Below are 20,937 nucleotides of genomic sequence, written 5' to 3' on the forward strand. Positions count from 1 at the left end.
ATGGCATAGTGACAAGGCCAAGGGTGCTAACGGCCATCCGGCGCCCAATATCAAAGTATGAGCTCATACCCCTCCAGCTGACCCTCTCGGATCCTACCTTAGGGAAAAAGAGGTACCAATCAGTGAAGAGGCCACCAAATTGGGGCTTGCAAAGCCCGCATGGTAACACCTCGGTCAAGGGGCGGTATCGGCCACTCGACACCCAATGAAAAAAGTATGCTCATATTCCCCATACGGTGATCCTGTCGGATCTCACCTAAGGGACTACTAAATTAATCGGATATAATCCAATTAAATCACGCTAACTAATTGTAATCTAATGCTTAATCAAATGGGAATAACTCCCACTTTCTACTATTAATGAGTGCCCTGGGATAGCAGAATGCCAAAACCACTGAACAACTCAAACGAAATACAAAGTCCCCTTATAAAGGAGTCATTCTAACTCCAATTAAGACATAATCCAATTCTTAAATAGATAAGGGGATGGTCCCCGCCTTCTACTGACACTCATATTCTCTAACTATTCTAAGTTCAAGGATTTCATAATCGATAGTTCTTCATATAAAGGTTACTCACCAGCACCTAGACCTGGGAAAACGGTCGGTCGGTCGGGTTTTGGGTCGGATCAATTTCGGTCGGGTCATTTTCGGGTCGGGTCAGTTTCGGATCAGGTCAGTTTCAGGTCGGATCACTCTGGGTTTCGGGTAGGTTCGGATTGACCCAACGGGTTACCATAAAACATTAGAATATCCAATCGACTAATTCAACATAAAAAAAAAATCATTAAAATGTCTAAAAAAAATCATTAGAGAAATTACATGTACGATTTTCAAAAAATAGTTGGTATGTCAGATTCATTTAAGTGCAAGAAAAATAGGGGAATTAATACTTATTTTGAAAGACTTGTAAGATACGCGCTTTATAAAAGTTATTTTGTTTATTATAATTGTAACGTTAGATAAAAATGATGTTAAAATTATCTTCACAATTTTCATGTTGGAAAGATATACAACTAACTAAGTACTTATTTTGTCTTATAAGATACGCGTTTTATAATTTAGGGTAGCGACATTCGTTTTTTGAAAAGCTCATTCAAACGTGCGAAACGTTCGTATAAATTATATTGATTTGCTTACTGAAATGTAGAAGAATTAAAAACTCATTTGACTGATTTAACAAGATACATGTATTCAATTAAGATGATTATAACGTCCTGTTTTTAAAGAAAAATAATTACGATGGCTAAAAAGACGTTAAATACGTGTTTTTTGAGATCTATTGATGAGTTTTAGGGTTCAAGTGATATACTCAATATGTTGAGATACTTTGAAAACTAAAATTTTATTTGAAATGAATTCTAACATTGAAATTACTCTAAAAATTGATATTAAATCGGTCAAAACGGGTCGGTTTCCGATCGGGTCATTTTCGGTCGGGTAATTATCGGGTCGGTCATGTTTCGGATTAAGTCGCTTTCGGGTCGGTCGGGTTCGGATTTTGTCGGGTCGGGTCCCGGGTTCATTTTCGGGTCGGATCAAATTTTCCAAGGTCTACCAGCACCTAATGGTTCCGATACAATGCATATTATCACAATAAACAATGATATCTTGAACGAAATTGCATATAAGGGTTAGTTACTGCATGTACGTACCTGAAACAACTACAATATGACCAAAAGCCACAATAATTAGCCAAAGTAAGGTTTTACAACCCTCTTATAAACTGAGTACCTATACGAGTTTTGAGATAGAACTAATAAGCCTTTCTGACCTTATTTAAGAGCTACTTACTCAAAAATAAATAACTGTACTGCCATTCAAACATGTTTCAACTTATATTAACAATTACTTTAGCTACACACAACGACTTCGATCTTAAAGTAGCTTATGAACTGAAATATCATGTTACGAATCTAACCTTAACACGGAATTTACACTCAACTCTATATCAAGGTATGACCGAATGAGAAAGCTTTTAATTATATCCTTTTTGCACTAGCATAAATTTTAGGAATTAGTAGACTTAAGTTCTACAACGGCAGTGTATTACACCAAATAATAATGAAAAGTATTAATTTACATTCCTACATTATTCAAGTTTAAAGTGATAACAAATGAAAACAATGAAGAAGAAATGAGTTATTTAGATACATCATAATAAATATGGCTAACTTTACTCAACTTACGACAACAATAAACAAGATCACCAATGTCAATCACTATTAACAACAATGATGATCCCATATTACTACACTAACATTAACTACACGACAACTAACAATTACTATTGACATTTTACAACCACCACAATCACTATTATCATCGATAACCAACACCATTACTAACCACTAACCACTAACACATTATTACATTTATCAACCACATTTTAATAAAATTTAAAGTGATATTTTTAGTTAACAATACCCCACAAACATGACAATAAGAATGCTTGAACTCATGAAAATAAAAATCATAGTGTCCAACAAATTCCAACATTTAATACAACAAAGTATCCATGTACTAAGACACCACCAAAATAGCACACAACGGTCATTTATAATTCAAATCCTAATTCATAAATATATTCAAATCATCAATCAATCTCTTTACCATAATAAAATTTAATAGAAATAATATAAAATCATACAACACTCATAAACTTAATAAAATTTCAATTTAAAAGAGAACTTGAAGAATTAAGTAGGGAGAAAGAAGATGGCTTACAAAGGGTGAAATTAAGAAATGGACTAAGAGATGATGGTTCTTATGGGGGTGGTGGTGGTCCACGTGTGTGATTGTGGAGGGAGAACCGCCCGTGCTTGCTCCTGCTGGTGGCACAATGGGCGGCAGCTAGTGGGAGTTAGTTGGCGTCACAGGGAGGAGAGGGAGACGCTGAAAATTTTAAACAAATAAGCAAAAAAATATAAAAAATTCGAATAATTGTAAAGTTTTGAAACTACTTCCCAAGATAAGCAGTTTTTTCCCAAAGTTATGGTTTGGAGTTGTTCGCTGTTAGTAACAGCGAACAAAGGCTGGAGGTCAAAAAAAATCCAAGAGTCTGTTCGTTGTTATTAACAACGAACAAAGACTTGCACTATTTTTGACCTTCAGTCTTTGTTCATTGTTACTAACAACGAACAGATGCGTTCTAAAAACAAAAGCTTCCTTTGTTCGCTGTTAGTAACATCGAACATACTATTTGACTTTTTTGAAACCCTCTACCTTTGTTCACTGTTATTAAGTGCGAACATTCCAAACCTCGGGTCTGGGAAAAAGCTGCTTATATTGGGAAATACTTTTAAAACTTTACTATAATTTGAATTTTTTATAATTTTTTGCTTATTTGTTTCAAATTTTTCAGAGACACTGGTGGTGGCGATTGGGCTTTGTGGATGGCTGTTTGGGGCCAGTTGTTGGCGACATAACAAGGGAAAGGGAGAGAGAGAGAGAGAGAGAGAGAGAGGGGGGGGGGGGGGGGAAGGAGGGAGATGGGTGAGGTGTGATTTTATTGTGAGTAAGGGGAAGGATTATTCACTTAAACCCTAACCCATTCTTTTATTTTATTTATTTACTTATTTATTTACCTAAGTTAATCTTCTTGCGAGGCCCAACTAAGAAACTTACCTTCGTGTGCTCACGCATTTTAATAAATAATTATTTTGATTCGAACCTCTTTATTTTAGAAATCGTAAATATATTTTTAATATGGATATAAGTTAACATTTAAATTCGTGTATGAAAAAAAAGAAATTTATTAAAACTAATTCAAAAATAATTTAATGTAATTATAAAATCTCCCAAAAGTTATTAAAATATTAATTAATGACGTTAGAAAATCTCGGGGTCTTACAGATACCTTAAACCTAGGGCATTAAGAGAAGTAATGAAGTTTTGTCTACACCTTGTTTGGATGTAAGGAAATAGAGGGAAATTAAGGAAAAGGGTTCGAAAGGATGAAAAATCCCTTATTTGGATAATAAATGAGAGAAAATAATTTTTTAGGGATTAAATGAATAATTTTTGTTAAGGTTTCAATCTCTCCACATTAGTTGAAAAAATTTAGAGGAAAGTCTCTTATCTTCGTTCCTTTACATTCTCTTCCCTTCCCTCCTTAACGAATACTTCATCCGTCCTTATGAGAATGCACCCAAATTTTTTTGGGTGAAATTTATAGGAAAGGGTAATTAAATTGGAGAATAAGATAAAAAATAAATGAGTAATAAAATTAAATGATTAAGATGAAGAGGGATAAAAAATTTGTGAGTGAGATTGAAAAAAGAGAGTGGGATCATGACCAAATAAGAAAAGGGAGTAAAATAAATGAAACAAACTAATATACTCCCTCCTATTCAACTTATGTGTCCCATTTCCTTTCATGGTAAAGTCACCTTAATTTTCCATTTTCTATTTTTGGTATGAGTTTTTGACTTTTAAGCCCTTAATAGCTTTATCCTATTTTTAATTATATCCTCCATTATCCATACTAATTTTCCTCCCTTACATTAAAAACCCATAATACCACTCTCTTTCCTACCCTTAGGGTCCCACTTTTGACTCTCCTTAAAATCCATAAGAAGTCAAATGGGACGCTTAAGGTGAATAGGAGGGAGTAGTAACTAGTGTAAATTGAAAATGACAAAGGAATTATGAATTTCTTTCCTTCTACTTATCTTGAAAGTTTTCCTAGAATATTGCTATAAATAAAATAATTCCCACTTTCAATTATGTGGGAAAGTATTTCCCACAATACCGTCCACGTGGAAATTTTTTTTTTATTTTTCAGACAAAACTCCCACTTGAGATGGCGGTTTGCCTTAAGCACTAAACCGCCACATGAAGTGGCGGTTTGGTCAAGGCAAACCGCCATCTCATGTGGCAGTTTGGTCCCTGGTAAACCGCCACTTCATGTAGCGGTTTGCTTGTAATTGGGAATTTTTTTTTTCATTTCCCCTAAATATTGAACGCAACCTGCATTAAACTAGTTCAATACCATTTATTCCATATTAATCAATTACGAACCAGCTTGATTTGAAAAAATTAATTATGAAAATAATGCGAAGATATATTACAATCATGGAAAGTCATATAAGAAGTTCAAATCATATAAAAATGTACAAAGTTTGTTAAACTACAACCCCCGGCGCCTTTTGTTTTGCGCACCGGTGGATGATGATGGTGTGAACTCGTCAACCTCCACAATGACATTAAGAGCAGGAGCTCATCGTTGACTAGCACACTGATATGTGATGATCCTTTGCGGAGGCGATGGATGTGGAGGAGGAGTGGTGATGGAAGCTGGAGGAACGAATGACGACATAGTACCGGATGTCGATGGCGATCTAGAAGACCGACCTCGAGTAGATGAACGCTGGCGACCTCTTGTGGACCGATAACTGGATCCTCCAGAAGAGCTACCTCGGTGGGCTGAACTCCGTGGAGAAGGAGTGTGGAATGTGTTATCTACCTGCCAATGACGGGTGGAGTCGGTATAAGGTACTCATAACCCGCCTGACTCAATACATCGGTCAACGACGCGTTAATGGAGCCTAGGGTCTGAGAACATAGCCGATACCCCACATCAACTGTGACATTCGGGAATTTAAAATAAATAAAATCATTTTGGGCCTTTAACTAATTAGAAATTACCGTGAATCAAGTGAGTTAAATAGGTTATAATAATAATAATGATATATATATATATATATATATATATATATATATATATATATATATATATATATATATATATATATATATATATATATATATATATATATAAATAAAATAATAAAAAAAATAAATAAATAAATAAAAAATCTTAAAAGTGGGCGGCAAGGAAGGCTAAGTGTCAAAGTAATAACATAGTCTTATCCTAATAATAATAATAATAATAATTTCTTATACCCAAACCCCCAAATCAGTAACCCAATTCCCCATTTCCCTTTCCTTCCTTCTTCTTCGAGCAACCAGCAGCACCTTCATCACCTTCCTCCTTCTTCTGAAATTTCGAGTGCCTTCAAGCTAGATTAATCATCTTCTCGTTAATTCAACTGGTCCTTTTGTGTTCCCTTCTCTCTGTGCAGCAAAATCAGTGGCGGCTTTCACCGAACGCGAACACCGCTTCTCACGGTGGTTCTACAACCATTACCGGTGTTCCTTCTTCTTGTATTTGTTGGTGTAAACAAACTAAGGTATTAAATCTCTTAATTTCTATGTGTAATTTCATTTTACTCATCTTTTATAATCGATTTTCTTCTCATATGTTCGAACCCTAACTATTTCTAGTCGAAATTACATGTAAAATCAATATATATTTGTGGAATTTATTCCATTAAAGAAGAAAGATCTGAAAGTCCTTTCGTGTTCTTTGTTCATCCATTTCGAAGGCTTTAGTTGGGTTTTTTTTAGTGTTGATTAGTATTGGTTTTTGGAATTTTGATTTCTAGTATAAAGTTTGGTAATTATTGAAATTTTAGTCCGGAATTTGAACGTTCTGTTTTGGCCACTTTCGAAGCAGTTCTAATCGTTTTTGGGTTCTGGTTCCTACATAAGAATTGTAGTGCTCCGAGTCACGGTCGCGTGGGCACTTCAATCGCCCCAAAATGAGTTCGTATGAGGAAGTTATACCCAAAATACTAGCAGGGTGTCTTGTAAATTCGAAAATGATATTTTTTTTATTTACTTGTTCATAATTAAAGTTGGAGTTCAAATAGAGTATTTTTTTATCATGTGTTTAGAGTTAGTAGTTATCCTTCAATTGGGTTTTATTAATATGAGGTTGATTTCATTGACATACTTTCATTAGCGTGCTCCTTCGTCATGAATTAAGCTTTAATTTTATTGAATCTTGAGTTTATATAAATTAATTGGATGAGTTATGTTGATTGGGAGTATTAGCTGGATATGAGATATTGGATTATTATTGTTAGCAATTAGAAACTTATGGCAAATAATGATGATGATAGTGATATCCTGATTTTGGTTGGGTTATTGAACTTCTCACGTAAATGTTAGCTGTTCATGGAGGTTTTGACAATGATGATGACAAGTAATTGAGTGAAGTGAAGCTCTTAGATGATATATTAGATGTTTGTTGATTTGAGAACTTGTTATGGAATTATGTTGATTGATAGATTTGGGTGAAGTTGAGATTAATCATTTTGGGTTGTGGATACTCGTTAAGAGCTAATTGTTAGATGATTTAATATTTTAGATGGATCATTAACTTCTTTATGAGCAATAGCGATTGTGGGCTAGAATGGTTACTTCCAGTTTAATAAGACGTAAATGGTGAATTAAAGATCAAGTTTTACTAGTATATGATGCTTAGTAATGTTAAAACCAAGAGTTATGGGTAAGTATCGAATAATTTGATATTCTTGAAATTATTATGTGATTCTTTGAGGATTTCTAACATTGAGTTTGAATGTATATATTGGTGTTTAAGTGGAAATAATAGAATAGCTGGTGAAACTATGCGTTCTAAGGATGAGTAGTAATGAACTATATGAACCTAGCTGTAGTATCGTATGCGTTGTTGTGATGCTATGTTGTTATGCTTCAGGAGGCGACTTTATCGAAGAGCCCTTCTAATAATCGCGGGGTAGCAGACTTAGCCTCTTGAAGCGTTCTTTTTGGTGAGTAGTAACAGTCCCTTAAAAGGGGTCTGGCCAGCCTACCATTTGTAAAATGTTTATTTAAAGTTTGTGAAATTTATATGAATGTGATAAATGTTTATGAATGATTATTCTGATATTGATATGGTCAATGGATCGGGCTTGCGAGCTGGTCATTGACGGAGTTGAGGAACATGGTTTCCTACTCCCTGTTTTTGAAGTGAATTGTCATTGAGATATTGACTAGCTTCACCCGAGAGAGACATAGCCTTAGAGCTATGGATGTTCCTCTTAACTAGACTCCCTGTGCGCACATAGATCTAGGAAACTGATGTTGCTTTTAAACCATTGTTTTGAATTGCTGTGTTTAATTGTTTTGGATTGTTGCTTCTCACTCAGTTTAATCTGATTCCTTGTTGTTTCCATCTTTTAGCTGATTACAGATCGGATTCGGTCGGGAATAATCGGGTTAGCAAAGTTGGAGAGAGTGCTAAGGATGTCCTTTTGAGCCGAGCCCGTGGAAGCTTATAGTTTGTATTAGGAATTTGTTTAATGTATATTAGTTCTGATTAGTTCTGATTATGTTGATTATAATGGACTCGTTGTGAGTTGTAAGGTTACTATATGTTTAGATTAGATATTTGGTTTGAGAGTTAGCTGTGTTGGTTCCGTAATAGAGCTGGTGATTCCTTTGCCCAGGTTTTGGGATATGATTTAAGTTTCTTGGGAAATAATCCCCGTGACGACCCTGTTTACCCAGTCAACGGTAAGTCGGGTTGTTACAGTTGGTATCAGAGCCAAACACGTGAATTGAGGACCTTTGTATGGGTAATAAGGATATAGGATAAGTGTGAGTTAGAGAAAGACACTAGGTGTGAAGTTAGAGATTGGGTAGACGCTAGTTAGTAGAGTATCGTGAAGCGGACGTTTGATTCAATTATTGTTTCATAGTGTTTCATATGCGTATGTGTGCATGTATCTCTATCGAGTTATTTGTTGTTGTTAAAATGTATGATCTTTGTTTATTTGTGCACGTATAGCGATGGCTGAGAATCGTGTGCCTCGTCTCGAGAGTTATGAGACTAAGGAAGAGTCTAAGAGCTCCCATGATTCTGAGCGTACGGTTACGTCACATGAGGCATCTCATGCGCGATCCGATCATACTGAGACCTCTACACCTGTCGTTCCAGCTGCCGTCACAGCCGAAACAGTTTGAGACTATGCTAAAGATGTTCCACGCGCAGCAGCAACAAAATCTTCTTCTACAACAGTAGGTGCTTCAGTCACTTAACGTCGGATCTTCAAAGGGTAGTTCTGGGCACGATTTAGGGGCATCACAAGCAGAGGGTATTCAAAGGTTAGCCCCTAAGACGTATGATGGCAAGGGTCCTCCTACTAAGCTAGACGATTGGATCCGGGAGATGGAGAAGATATTCGCGATACTGAAGACACCAGAGGATATGAGAGTAGATCTAGCGGTTCATTACCTAACCGGTGACGCCGATACTTGGTGGGTTACTCATAGAGATGCTCTTCTATCAGCTCCTTCCGCAGCTACATTGGAGCACCCTTCTACCGTACCTCCTCTTCCCTGGAGCTTGTTTGTGTCAGCACTTCGCGACGAGTTCTTTCCTCTACATCTTCAGCGAAGGATGTTCGATGAGTACTCTCGACTTACGCAGGGAACCCAGACCGTTCACCAATACTACGTTCGATTTATGGAATTAGCTAAGTATGTGGACGACATGAAGATTGGGGAAAGATTTAGGGCTCAAAGGTTCTTATCAGGGTTAAGTCTGGATATCCGGGAACGTATGAGGAACCTGGGACATGAACATGTTAGGGATGTGTATCACGATGCCTGTGAGGCTGAACGCCTATGGGATGAGCGGAAGGCCACTCAAGGGCTGAAGCGACGCAGAGAGGACACCCATGATATATTACAAAACTTTGGGGGTAGACGATTTCTAACACCTACACAGTCCCACCGAGAGCCAAGATCTAGTTTCGGAAGATCAACCTTGAGCACTCCTCAAAGTAGTAAGAATATCGAGTGTTATCATTGCGGGAAGAAGGGTCACAAGAGGGTTGACTGCTACAAGTACATACGTGAGCAAGGTTTAAGAGGTACACCGCAAGGTCCAGCGCAGAAGCCGACCGGCAGTCAAGCTGGTGTGACTCAGGATAGAAGGCAGGGTCAACCGCAGGCACCTTTTGGGCGTGGTTCGCAGAGTCAGGGGTCTGCTATGGGAAGTTCATCTAGACCATCGGTCGGTACACCAATTAGCGGCACCAAGGAAGCTTATGACTCTCAAGAGAGATGAAGCAGAGGATAAACCAGGAGTTATTACGGGTATGTTCTTAGTCAACAATAAACCTGCATATGTTTTATTTGATTCGGGAGCATCTCATTCTTTTGTTGCATCTTCGTGTGTATCAAAGTTGCATTTGCCTAATTCGCTTAAGATAAATAGTGAGTTTACACAACCATCGGGTGAGAGAATCTTATGTTAGCGAGTGTATAGGGATATAGCTTTAGACTTCATGGGAATGGATTTACGCGTAGATTTGATAGAGTTTCCTTTAGATAATTTTGATGTTATCTTGGGTATGGATTGGTTGAGGAAGTACAAGGCAAGTACTGATTGTTGGATGAAGAAGGTAGCTATACGAGGACCTAAAGGGCAGAAAGTGATTTTTAAGGGTTTTGTACCAAAGAATCACACTAAGATCATATATGTTATCAAACTGAAAACATATTTAAGGAAGAATTACCCGATGATTCTATGTCACGTAGTAGACACGACGATGAGCACACCTGAGATAGGAGAGATACGTGTAGTACGTGAGTTTGAGGATGTTTTTCCTTCTGAGATACCTGAATTACCACCTCCGAGAGCAGTTGATTTGACGATTGATCTTGTACCAGGCACGAATCCTATATCTAAGGCTCCATATCGCATGACACCTAGAGAGACAGCAGAGTTAAGGGTGCAACTACAAGAATTGTTAGACAAGGGTTATATACGCCCAAGCGTGTCTCCTTGGGGCGCACCCGTTCTCTTCTTTAAGAAGAAAGATGGATCCTTTAGGTTATGTGTAGACTATCGAGAGCTCAATCAGGCTACTGTGAAGAACAAATATCCTCTTCCTAGGATAGATGACCTGTTCGATCAGCTCAGAGGTGCATCAGTGTTCTCTAAGATCGATTTGAGGTCTGGCTATCATCAGCTGAACATCTCGCCAAAGGATATTCCTAAGACAGCCTTTAGGACACGATATGGGCATTATGAGTTTACGGTTATGCCCTTTGGTTTAACCAACGCACCGGCGGCATTCATGGCCCTCATGAACAACATCTTTACCGCGTATCTTGATCAGTTCGTTGTAATATTCATTGATGATATTTTAGTTTATTCTAAGGACGAAGATCAGCATGCCGAACATTTGAGGATCGTATTACAGACCTTGAGAGAGCATAAGTTGTATGCCAAATTCTCAAAGTGCGAATTTTGGCTACGCAAGGTTTTTTTTCTTGGGCACATAGTGTCTAGTGAGGGTATATCGGTAGACCCGGCGAAGGTGGAGGCGATTTCGACTTGGGCCATACCAAGGAACGCGTCTGAAGTTCAAAGTTTCTTAGGTTTGGTGAGGTATTACCGAAGATTTGTACGCGACTTTTCCAAGATTGCGCGACCGTTAACGCAGTTGACCAGAAAAGATATACGATTTGTTTGGGATGAACAGTGCGATGAAGCTTTTAGCATTCTCAAGACACGACTGACTTTTGCACCTATCTTAGCATTACCTGATGGAGAGTCAGAATTTGAGTTGTACACTGATGCGTCGAAGAATGGTTTGGGGTGTGTGTTGATGCAAAATGGACGCGTCATTGCTTATGCTTCACGGCAACTAAAGACCCACGAGATCAACTATCCGACACATGACATGGAGTTAGCTGCGGTAGTCTTCGCTCTCAAGATATGGAGACACTATCTGTATGGTACTAATTTTAAGGTCTTGTCTGATCACAAAAGTCTGAAGTACATATTCACCCAGAGGGAGTTGAATATGAGACAACGGCGATGGCTAGAGCTGATTTCAGATTATAACCTGGGGATCCGATACCATGAGGGAAAAGCTAATGTCGTCGCTGATGCCTTGAGCCGGAAAGCTGTACATAGTTTATGTAATGCCCTAGCTAGAGTGCGCTTAAGAGAAGAAATAGAGGAGATGGGTATCGAGATAGTAGAGCATGGGGCAGTGGCGTCGATGATGAAGGTGACATCTGATTTGTTTGAGGAGATAAGGATGAAACAGACTGAAGATATACATCTGATTGAGAAGGCTTCCATAGTGGTAGAAACACCTGACCCACATTTTAGTATTCATGAGGATTGCAGTTTGCGATACGACTATAGATGGTGTGTGCCTAACGATTCCGACCTACGTACTCGCATTCTAAGAGAGGCGCATAGTTCATGTTTCTCCACACATTCGGGCACTGATAAGATGTACCAAGATCTCAAGAGAACGTTTTGGCGGCATGGTATGAAAAAGGATGTTGCTAATTTTGTTGCCAAATGTTTAACCTGTCAGAAGGTCAAGATAGATCACCGTCGACCTCAAGGTTTACTTTACCCATTGCCGATACCCGAATGGAAGTGCGATATCTATGGATTTTGTGTGTGGACTACCGAGGACTACGAAGGGCAACAATATGATTTGGGTCATAGTTGATCGATTGATAAAATCAGCACATTTCATTCCGATGAAGGACACCTGGAACAAGCATCAGTTGGCTTTAGCGTATCGACAGCAAGTGGTGAGACATCACAGAGTCCCACGAGACATAACCTCAGATAGAGATGCTCGGTTTTTTTCTAATTTTTGGCAAAAGCTACAGGATTCTTTGGGTACTGAGTTGAGAATGAGCACAGCATTTCACCCAGCTACAGATGGACAGACAGAGCGGACGATACAGACGCTTGAGGATATGTTACGAGCATGTGTCTTAGATTTCGGGGGTTCATGGGATGATAAGTTGGATATGATAGAGTTCTCGTATAATAACAGTTATCATTCGAGTATTGGGATGGCACCATTCGAGGCACTTTATCGTCGTAGTTGTCGTAGTCCTGTATGTTGGAATGATAGTTCGGATACGGTAGATGTGGGACCGCCTTTGATTCAGGAGATGATCGAGCAAGTTCAAGTTCAGTTGATACGCAAGAGGATGAAAGCAGCTCAGGATAGGCAAAAGAGTTATGCAGATCAACGACGTCGACCTCTTGAATTTCAAGTTGGAGATAAAGTCTTTCTTCGAGTTTCACCAACTAAAGGCGTGATGAGGTTTGGGAAGAAAGGTAAGCTCAGTCCAAGATTCATTGGACCCTACGAGATCCTTGAACGCATAGGCGAGGTCACATATCGACTTGCGTTACCTACGTCTATTGATAGAGTGCATGATATGTTTCACGTATCTCAATTAAGGCAGTACATCTGGGATGATTCACACGTTCTTCAACCCGAACAATTAACCTTGGATGACACCTTGAAATATGAAGAGACTCCCGTTCAGATTCTAAATAAGAAGACGCGTGATACTCGTCGAGGTAGTGTAGCACTTGTGAAAGTGCTATGGTCTAATCACGCTACCGAAGAAGCCACGTGGGAGGCAGAAGATGCCATGAGACGCGATTATCCTTGGTTATTTGCTTAGGTATTTATATTTTTATCGTTTTATATGTATTGCATCTTGTTAGTCTTATAAAGTTAAGTTCGAGGACAAACTTCATTCTAAGTTGGGTAGAATCATGGATTTCGAAATAATACTTAGATTTAGCGATGCTAAGCCTTAAAATTTTGATTATTTCGCATAGTTATACGAGTTATATAGATTCTTTCAATGCATAAGTATGAGTAATTGGGTAACATAGTCTTATGATATGTATGATAGCTGGATATTTGAGTTTGTGCTTGAGACTTGATTTAACTTCGAGGACGAAGTTCTTCTTAAGTTGGGTAGAATGTGACATTCGGGAATTTAAAATAAATAAAATCATTTTGGGCCTTTAACTAATTAGAAATTACTGTGAATCAAGTGAGTTAAGTAGGTTATAATAATAATAATGATGATGATATATATATATATATAAAATAATAATAAAAAAAAAATTAAAAAAAAAATCTTAAAAGTGGGCGGCAAGGAAGGCTAAGTGTCAAAGTAATAACATAGTTAGAGCTGTTCAAAACAAACCCGACCCGAAAATCCGACCCGGAATCGAAAATTATCCGACCCGAAAAAATGTAAGTTTTTTAGGTTTACCGAACCGCAATTACCCGAACCGATACTTCACTCTAACAGTTTGATAACCGAAAAGGGCAAAATCGAACTCGAACTGCAACCGAATTTTATAACCGACATATAAACCTTAACCGATGTTACCCGAACTGAACAGTGATCGACCCGAGTCAAATCCGACCCGAATTATGCACGTAACCGGATACAACCTGACTAAAACCGATTAAGATCGAATTGTTTTTAACCCGAACTGATACGAACCCGAATCGATTATTAATCGAACTGTATTTAACCCGAACTGATACCAACCCGAACCGATTGTTAATCGAACTGTTATAAATCCGAATCAATTTTTCGCCTAATTTTAGCAAATTAGGTCCAATTTCAGTTTTCTAATTATACATCCACCAAATATAAATATACAAATATTAAGTTTTTAACTCCAAAAATTTACATCCATCATTTATACATCCACCAAATTAACATATACAAATATCAAGTTTTTTACCCCAAAAATTAACATTCAATCAGCAACTATATATAGTTATATATCCACCATAAAAGTATCATCCATCAAATGTACGTGAATGTGCACCATTAAATACTTTCTCCAAAACAAAACATAAAAGTCGACAACGAGCACCAAAATCTCTCACGTACTGCTGCTTTGCTTGTGGTACCATATTTCAATCTTGAACAAAAACAAACAAAAAAAGTATTAAAAGAAAGTAATTCATTCTTATAAGAAAGATACAAAAAAGAAACGCCTAAAATTTTGCTACCAGAATATGTATCACATGTCGGGTGAGATCATTGACAATTACAACTAAAAATCTAACCACAAGTGGGTCGTTTTTTTATGCATTGATGATGATAGATAATAGGCAGGGAAGAGGGCATAGATTTTTGAATGTGGAGATGAATAGAATTTGAAACTATGAATAGATTTTGCTAACCCGAAAGCAGTTGACCTTGGCTTGTTATTTCTCAAGTGATACCCATTTCTATCCCATCGGCCAAGAGTTTTTTACTAAAATTCCTACACTTCTCAAGCACATTAATCACTGAAACCATTTTAATGCAATTAACATAAGAATGAAATTTTCTTTGTTATCACATTAATCAAATCCTAAATTTCACATCAGAGTTGATGACTACAAACTGATTCTTACTAATGATGTAATTAGGCATTGGATGAGGGTCTGCACATGAAGATGAATAGAGAGGAGAGGCAGTTTCAATGAAATTGATTTCAAAGCATTTTTCCGCGAGCACTTAGCATCTTTACATATCATATATGCTACCATTTCGGTCAAAATAGTCCAAAACAGCAGAACGCCAACTGCAGGTCCTAAATCACGAAAACCTGATTCTCAAGTTGACATTGTCCTGCTTTTTCTCAAGGCTACAACGCCATCTTAACTTGTTCCAAGTATAGCTACAATACTTAACACTGGTAGAAAATGTACTTCTATAGACTATTTACACATCTCGCACATGATTTAATGGCTAAAAACATCTAATGTTCTAAATACACTCTGCATAGAAAAGGAAATATTTTCAATTGCAAATTTGCAATTCAATTCATAAATACCACTTCATATATGACAGTAATTCCTATTAGTAGGAAATACCAATATCAAAAACACCATGCTTCCTAAATCCAAACAACAAAATTCAAAAGGAAGGAGTTTTACAATAGAACTTGGTGCCTAATTCCAATTACCAGCTCATTTTGAAAGATAAAGAATGCCAAATTGCTACTAACAGATACAATTGCTACGGTACAGAGAAAAAGAAAAAAAAACAAGAACTTCATACCTACAGTACTACAGGCTGCCGGAGATGAACGTGTTCTACCGGCCGGATTGGAGGAGAACAGATGGTATTGTAAGAGGGCTGCCGGTTTCAGTGAGAGGATGAAGAAGAGAGAGTTGAGTTAGGGTTTATTTGGGCGGGATTTGGGAATGTCAAATGTGAATGTCGCTGCCGGCTGCTGTTAAGGGAAAGGATGAAGAAAGGAACTTTAAGCCATGTTTTATCAAATGACGATGACGTGGCACGTTCTTGACCGCTGATCTGATATTAGCATATCCGTGTTGTATCCAAATAACCAATAACATTTTGTGCAAGTAATGTATCAATTGAGTAATATATATATATTCATCAAATTGGACAATTAGTTATCTTAATCTAAAATAATTTATTTGAGTAATATAAATATTTTATATCAAATATTAAATATTTTTATTATTGAATTTGGTAAAATTGCATAATATAGGCTATTTAATTCAAAGTAACAAAAAAGGTGGAGTACTAGTTTCATTTACTATAATATAGCCTATAAATTACTTTAGAATATTCAATATCAGTATTCAGTAATACTAATAACTAATAAGTAATAGCATTGAGTTAACTGTAAATGATAATCTGTAACTGTAACTATAACTCTATAAGATAGTTTGTATTAGTTTCATTCACTCCAATAGGTCTAGTTCCGAACATTATTAAGTTTTAAATTAAATACAATGAAATATTAGCGTAATAGATTTATTAGTTTAAAGTATTCAAGGTCACTAACAAGTATAAATACATAATATCATATAAAATGGTTATGATTACTTGATTAATCTAATTCACTTTATTTTATATAATAAGTTTCAATTATCAAACTTAGATATACAATCGATTATTAGTGTAATAGAGTAATGTATATTCAAATAGCCTATGAGATAGTTTAGATTATTCTTATTATTCATTCAAACAAATCGAGTTTCGATTATCGAGTTTTAATATTTAATCAATTATCAAAAGTAGCAACATGATGCATTATTAAATAATAGTCATATATATATATATATATATATATATATATATATATATATATATATATATATATATATATATATGTATATGTATATATATATATATATATATATATATATATATATAAACTAATTGAAATAAATTGCTCTGCCATAAAATGAGCATACATCAATTAAAAACCCGACTATTAACTTATTTCGATATTGACCCGATCGATAGTTGTCCGTAACCGATAACTACTCGAAAAATAAAGCTCGAACCCGATTTGTGCCCGAGAAAACCGAACTAATGTAAGACCGATGACAACCCGAGCTCGATTGACACGCGACTCGAATTTCAACCGATAACAAACCGGTTTGAACCCGGTAATGCGAACACCCGTTGTTAAACCGACCCGTAACCAACCGATCTGACCCGAGTATGACCCGTTGTTGTATACAACCGAAAATTTACCGATTCAAAAACCAACCGAGCCGAATTACACCCGTCCGAAACAGACCCGATAACCCGAATGAACACCTCTAAACATAGTCTTATCCTAATAATAATAATAATAATAATAATAATAATAATAATAATAAATTTCTTATACCCAAACCCCCAAATCAGTAACCCAATTCCCCATTTCCCTTTCCTTCCTTCTTCTTCGAGCAACCAGCAACACCTTCATCACCTTCCTCCTTCTTCTGAAATTTCGAGTGACTTCAAGCTAGACTAATCATCTTCTCGTTAATTCAACTGGTCCTTTCGTGTTCCCTTCTCTCTGTGCAGCAAAATCAGTGGCGGCTTTCACCGAACACGAACACCGCTTCTCACGGTGGTTCTACAACCATTACCAGTGTTCCTTCTTCTTGTATTTGTTGGTGTAAACAAACTAAGGTATTAAATCTCTTAATTTCTATGTGTAATTTCATTTTACTCATCTTTTATAATCGATTTTCTTCTCATATGTTCAAATCTTAACTATTTCTAGTCGAAATTACATGTAAAATCAATATATATTTGCGGAATTTATTCCATTAAAGAAGAAAGATCTGAAAGTCCTTTCGTGTTCTTTGTTCATCCATTTCGAAGGCTTTAGTTGGGTTTTTTTTAGTGTTGATTAGTATTGGTTTTTGGAATTTTGATTTCTAGTATAAAGTTTGGTAATTATTGAAATTTTAGTCCGGAATTTGAACGTTCTGTTTTGGCCACTTTCGAAGCAGTTCTAATCGTTTTTGGGTTCTGGTTCCTACATAAGAATTGTAGTGCTCCGAGTCACGGTCGCGTGGGCACTTCAATCGCCCCAAAATGAGTTCGTATGAGGAAGTTATACCCAAAATACTAGCAGGGTGTCTTGTAAATTCGAAAATGATATTTTTTTTATTTACTTGTTCATAATTAAAGTTGGAGTTCAAATAGAGTATTTTTTTATCATGTGTTTAGAGTTAGTAGTTATCCTTCAATTGGGTTTTATTAATATGAGGTTGATTTCATTGACATACTTTCATTAGCGTGCTCCTTCGTCATGAATTAAGCTTTAATTTTATTGAATCTTGAGTTTATATAAATTAATTGGATGAGTTATGTTGATTGGGAGTATTAGCTGGATATGAGATATTAGATAATTATTGTTAGGAATTAGAAACTTGTGGCAAATAATGATGATGATAGTGATGTCCTGATTTTGGTTGGGTTATTGAACTTCTCATGTAAATGTTAGCTGTTCATGGAGGTTTTGACAATGATGATGACAAGTAATTGAGTAAAGTGAAGCTCTTAGATGATATATTAGATGTTTGTTGATTTGAGAACTTTTTATGGAATTATGTTGATTGATAGATTTGGGTGAAGTTGAGATTAATCATTTTGGGTTGTGGATACTCGTTAAGAGCTAATTGTTAGATGATTTAATATTTTAGATGGATTATTAACTTCTTTATGAGCAATAGCGATTGTGGGCTAGAATGGTTACTTCCAGTTTAATAAGATGTAAATGGTGAATTAAAGATCAAGTTTTACTAGTATATGATGCTTAGAAATGTTAAAACCAAGAGTTATGGGTAAGTATCGAATAATTTGATATTCTTGAAATTATTCTGTGATTCTTTGAGGATTTCTAACATTGACTTTGAATGTATATATTGGTGTTTAAGTGGAAATAATAGAATAGCTGGTGATACTATGCGTTCTAAGGATGAGTAGTAATGAACTATATGAACCTAGCTGTAGTATCGTATGCGTTGTTGTGATGCTATGTTGTTATGCTTCAGGAGGCGACTTTATCGAAGAGCCCTTCTAATAATCGCGGGGTAGCAGACTTAGCCTCTTGAAGCGTTCTTTTTGGTGAGTAGTAACAGTCCCTTAAAAGGGGTCTGGCCAGCCTACCATTTGTAAAATGTTTATTTAAAGTTTGTGAAATTTATATGAATGTGATAAATGTTTATGAATGATTATTCTGATATTGATATGGTCAATGGATCGGGCTTGCGAGCTGGTCATTGACGGAGTTGAGGAACATGGTTCCCTACTCCCTATTTTTGAAGCGAATTGTCATTGAGATATTGACTAGCTTCACCCGAGAGAGACATAGCCTTAGAGCTATGGATGTTCCTCTCAACTAGACTCCCTGTGCGCACATAGATCTAGGAAACTGATGTTGCTTTTAAATCATTGTTTTGAATTGCTGTGTTTAATTGTTTTGGATTGTTGCTTCTCACTCAGTTTAATCTGATTCCTTGTTGTTTCCATCTTTTAGCTGATTACAGATCGGATCCGGTCGGGAATAATCGGGTTAGCAAAGTTGGAGAGAGTGCTAAGGATGTCCTTTTGAGCCGAGCCCGTGGAAGCTTATAGTTTGTATTAGGAATTTGTTTAATGTATATTAGTTCTGATTAGTTCTGATTATATTGATTATAATGGACTCGTTGTGAGTTGTAAGGTTACTATATGTTTAGATTAGATATTTGGTTTGAGAGTTAGCTGTGTTGGTTTCGTAATAGAGCTGGTGATTCCTTTGCCCAGGTTTTGGAATATGATTTAAGTTTCTTGGGAAATAATCCTCGTGACGACCCTGTTTACCCAGTCAACGGTAAGTCGGGTTGTTACATCAACTGGCGATGTAGATTCCGCTTGAATCGTGTCATTGCATTGTATGAGCACCGATCGGATGCACTCAGCCTGTTTTTTATCATTATATTGTTAAAAGAGTCACTTAAAACTATTACTATATGTTATGAGTGTTGAAAGAAGACGAACCAGTAACGTAGATGTCGGATGGTAATGTGATCCTGGCAGCGCAAATATGGTGTTCGTTAGACGTAATATGGAGATACGCCTGTACCAACTCATGTACATAGCAGAGCTATGACCTGTGAAGTTATCTCCTCGAACCAATCTAGATGCTCGGTCATTCCACGCATCTACATGCAATTACTGTATTTAATCCTCCATTATACCCAACATCGGATCCAGTTTAACTTACTTCCCCACCCCAATATACTATAATGGGATAATGATTCATATTCTGCAAATACAAACATGTTTTTCATATGATTTCACATACACTTAATTTTTGATTGTGAGTAAGGGAAGTGTAAATTTGAATACAAGAATTTGTGATATTACGGTATTAGAACACTTATTAGAAGGTTCATTTCAAATGTAAAAGGTAAAAAAACCATGAATATATTCTAAAACCATTAAACTAACCCTACAAAGTAATAAACTTTCATTGAAACATTTCATCAAACACTTTATATGCGTACAAACCAAATCCTAAAATTCAACTACAAATGTGTAAAATGTAAGCTTATATCATGAAAACAAGAGAATGTAACAAACAATCAACATATTTATAACTTCAATTGAAAACAATAATGAACAAAAAAACAATTTGCATATTGAAAAAAAATTAGGGTTTTATTCATACCTTAAATGAGGATGAAAATGAAGTAGTACACAAGGAGAAGATGGGAATGTAGTTATTTAGTTCAGCTCAATGAGAGGAATTGTAAATTTGAAGTAAATGAGAGTGAAGAAATTTTTTTTTTACACTAATACCTGCAGCAAGAAGCAAAGAGGAAAATGAAATGCGTGAACAAATGCTCGAAGCTACTGTGTTGTTTTGTATTGCTACAAAACTGCCACTTCAAGTGGCGGTTTACCCTTTTTTTTAAAACAAAAAAATTAAAAATTCACAAACCGCCAT

At 36.3% G+C, this 20,937-nt stretch overlaps 1 protein-coding gene across 6 annotated transcripts; it reads left to right on the top strand.

Annotated features, from left to right (window-relative positions):
• The first annotated feature begins 5,910 nt into the window (after window positions 1-5,910).
• Window positions 5,911-20,651, top strand: LOC130802679 (uncharacterized). 6 transcript variants are annotated; one of them, XR_009039785.1, is made up of 5 exons: window positions 5,911-6,193; window positions 7,567-7,639; window positions 8,052-9,971; window positions 19,001-19,073; window positions 19,486-20,579. XR_009039785.1 is itself a non-coding variant. In XM_057666693.1 (4 exons), exon 3 carries the CDS (start codon window positions 9,040-9,042, stop codon window positions 9,940-9,942), a length of 903 nt encoding a protein of 300 aa, XP_057522676.1. In that variant the 5' UTR covers window positions 5,911-6,193; window positions 7,567-7,639; window positions 8,052-9,039; the 3' UTR covers window positions 9,943-9,971; window positions 15,713-15,852. The 6 variants fall into 6 exon arrangements, 1 of the variants encoding a protein (XP_057522676.1); XR_009039786.1 differs by having other exon boundaries at window positions 8,659-9,971; XR_009039787.1 differs by lacking the exon at window positions 7,567-7,639.
• Window positions 20,652-20,937: the final 286 nt, after the last annotated feature.

Source organism: Amaranthus tricolor, chromosome 16 (genome assembly GCF_026212465.1).
Source record: "Amaranthus tricolor cultivar Red isolate AtriRed21 chromosome 16, ASM2621246v1, whole genome shotgun sequence".
Lineage (NCBI taxonomy): Eukaryota > Viridiplantae > Streptophyta > Magnoliopsida > Caryophyllales > Amaranthaceae > Amaranthus > Amaranthus tricolor.

Coding starts and splice junctions, on each gene's coding strand:
- LOC130802679 (XM_057666693.1), top strand. CDS start 9,040: ATGGAGAAGATATTCGCGATACTGAAGACACCAGAGGATATGAGAGTA.